The 2,278-nt window shown below is 40.5% G+C and overlaps 1 protein-coding gene across 1 annotated transcript in view; it reads right to left on the bottom strand.

Moving 5' to 3' along the window:
- LOC100634030 (uncharacterized protein K02A2.6-like) overlaps window positions 1–767 on the bottom strand; it is a 4,225-nt gene extending 3,458 nt beyond the window's left edge. The window contains exon 1 of the mRNA XM_020000431.1: window positions 3–767. Within this exon, the coding sequence (XP_019855990.1) occupies window positions 3–420 (418 nt within the window). The 5' untranslated portion in view covers window positions 421–767. The remainder of the gene's footprint in view (window positions 1–2) is intronic.
- Between the last annotated feature and the right edge of the window lie 1,511 nt (window positions 768–2,278).

Raw genomic sequence — 2,278 nt, 5'->3', positions numbered from 1 at the left:
GCTGTTGATGCCACAAACGAGCCTATCCCGAATCATAGCATCTAGAGAATCTTGGAAATCGCAATGTTCTCCTATCACACGGAGCTCTGCCACATAGGTTGCCACTGTCTCGTCTTGTTTCCTAACTCTCGTGTGGAACTTGAAGCGCTGAACTATAGGAGATGGCTTAGGATTGAAATGCTTCTGCAGAACGTCCTTCATCTTATCCAAGGTGACGGTAGAGTCCTGAGGTGTCTTTGGTTGTAGTAGGCTCTTCAGTAGCCCGTACGTCCTAGGTCCTATCACAGTAATAAAGACTGCTTTTTGAGATTCTGCTGCTGTAATCTTGTTAGCCTTGAAGTAGAAGTCAAGTCTCTCGGAGTAAGAAGTCCAAGATTCCTTGGAACCATCGAATGCCGACATCTTGCCGTGCGTAGCCATAGTGTGAGTAGTGAGAAGTAGGAAGAAACAGCAAAGTAGTCCAGTTACCCTCGTCGCCAGTGTAGTGACCGAATGGAGAGAGCTTGACCTTCGTATTTTGTAAATATTGATTATTGTAAAAAGGCTAAAATCTCTTCTGACAAAAATGAAAAGAACATACACTTATATACAAACAGTATTACATCATATTACATCACAATGACAAAACATTACACAACAATCAGAATCAGTATACATGAACTAATAAGCATAGTAAATCATAAGCATCAGCTAGAAGGAAAAGAAATAACATCGTACAGCAATGCAATAATAATAATAATTAATAATAGTAATAATAATAATTGTAATAACAATAGTAGTAATAATAATCATAATAACAATAATAATAATACTAGAAATAACTGTAATCAAAATGCCTTAGAAAATAATAATAGGAATCAATACCAAAATAATATATCAATATATAACAGTCATAGCCTACTTGTTGTGTACATTTCACTCAAGCCACTTTTTTAGCTTAACTCTGTTGAATTAGGCCAACATTTTTTATTGTACTGATAGGTTATTGTTTACTAGTTGTAGTGGGGCTATTATTTAGAGTTTGTGTTAAGTAAAAGAGCTGTTATTTTCTAAATCTTGGTTTTTCAAGCCCCACCTTTCTAGCCAATTTTTCTTTGTAATACTGGACTTAATTGGAACTTTTTCTATATGGTTTTGTAGCTTGAGAATAGGTAGTTGTAGTGGGCCTATTCTCAAAAGGAGTGTATTTTTAGTTTTGGTGCAATTGTGTTGTCAAAATCATCATTTTTAGGTGACAAGAGATGGGAAAGTCATGCATTGGTAGACTGCATATACTAAAAGAAAAGGAAAGTTTCAGCAATTATAATGCATGATAAATGTCAAGTTTTATTGTATTATTGTACATAAAATCACACTTTTATTAGCAATAATAATAATACTTTTTATCATTGTTTTATTTTTATTCTGAATGAAAACGTAATATGACGTATTTCCGGTGAAACAAGCCTCAGAACATCCGGTCGGGCCGTGTTTCATATTGGTAATTTAGACTCTGTTTAAATGAGGTTAACAGGGAAGGAGGGGCTCGGGCCACGCATGCGCAATATTGCAGTATCAAGCTAGCAGGTTGCCCTAGGTTCTTCTTGTCCCCTGTCTCCGTTTGTGCCTCAGTCTTGATACCAAAGGTTGAAGTTGCGTTCCTTCCCGAGCATCCCGAGTCTACGACGATGACGACCCAAAGAGACCCGCCGCCGTTCACTGAGGAGCAGTTGCGCTACCTGACGGACCTTGTGGGGCGCAGGCCAAGAGATAGGTCGAGGTCCCCGAGAGCCCACAGGACCAGGAGTGCCTCTCCAGGCACCAGCCAGAGACGCCGCGAAGCAGCTCGCCCTGAGGGTGAGTTTAGTACAGTAATTGTAATTTTTGTTACATTATGTCTAACAGGTGGGAGGCCGGGGGTGTGGCGCGGGTAGGGCGGGCCTGGGCGGCCTGTGGCTCAGATCATGGCTCGCTCCTGGGGCCTGTCTGCCCGATGCCTCTCCCTCTGGTGTCTCCCGTTTTGCTGGCCTGCCTGGTCACTGAGGGGGTCTGGTCCCCCCCTCCACTTCCCTATGGCTGGCACATCAGTGGAAGATGGGGGTGCATTCATTGCTGGCTGGCCCAATGCACATATTGGCAATTACTCGTTCCTTGCTGGCTGGCTCTTTACAGATACCTTTCGGTTATATTTTATTGAGTTATTTGTATGTCTTATGTTACTTTTCTTGTCACGTTTTATTTTCTATTATTTTATCTTTTATTTATTTATTTTGTTTTATTTTATTTACTTATTTATTTA

This window comes from Amphimedon queenslandica, unplaced genomic scaffold (assembly GCF_000090795.2).
Source record: "Amphimedon queenslandica unplaced genomic scaffold, v1.1 AMPQUscaffold_13191, whole genome shotgun sequence".
Taxonomy (NCBI): domain Eukaryota; kingdom Metazoa; phylum Porifera; class Demospongiae; order Haplosclerida; family Niphatidae; genus Amphimedon; species Amphimedon queenslandica.
This window is presented reverse-complemented; position numbering and strand designations above follow the sequence as displayed.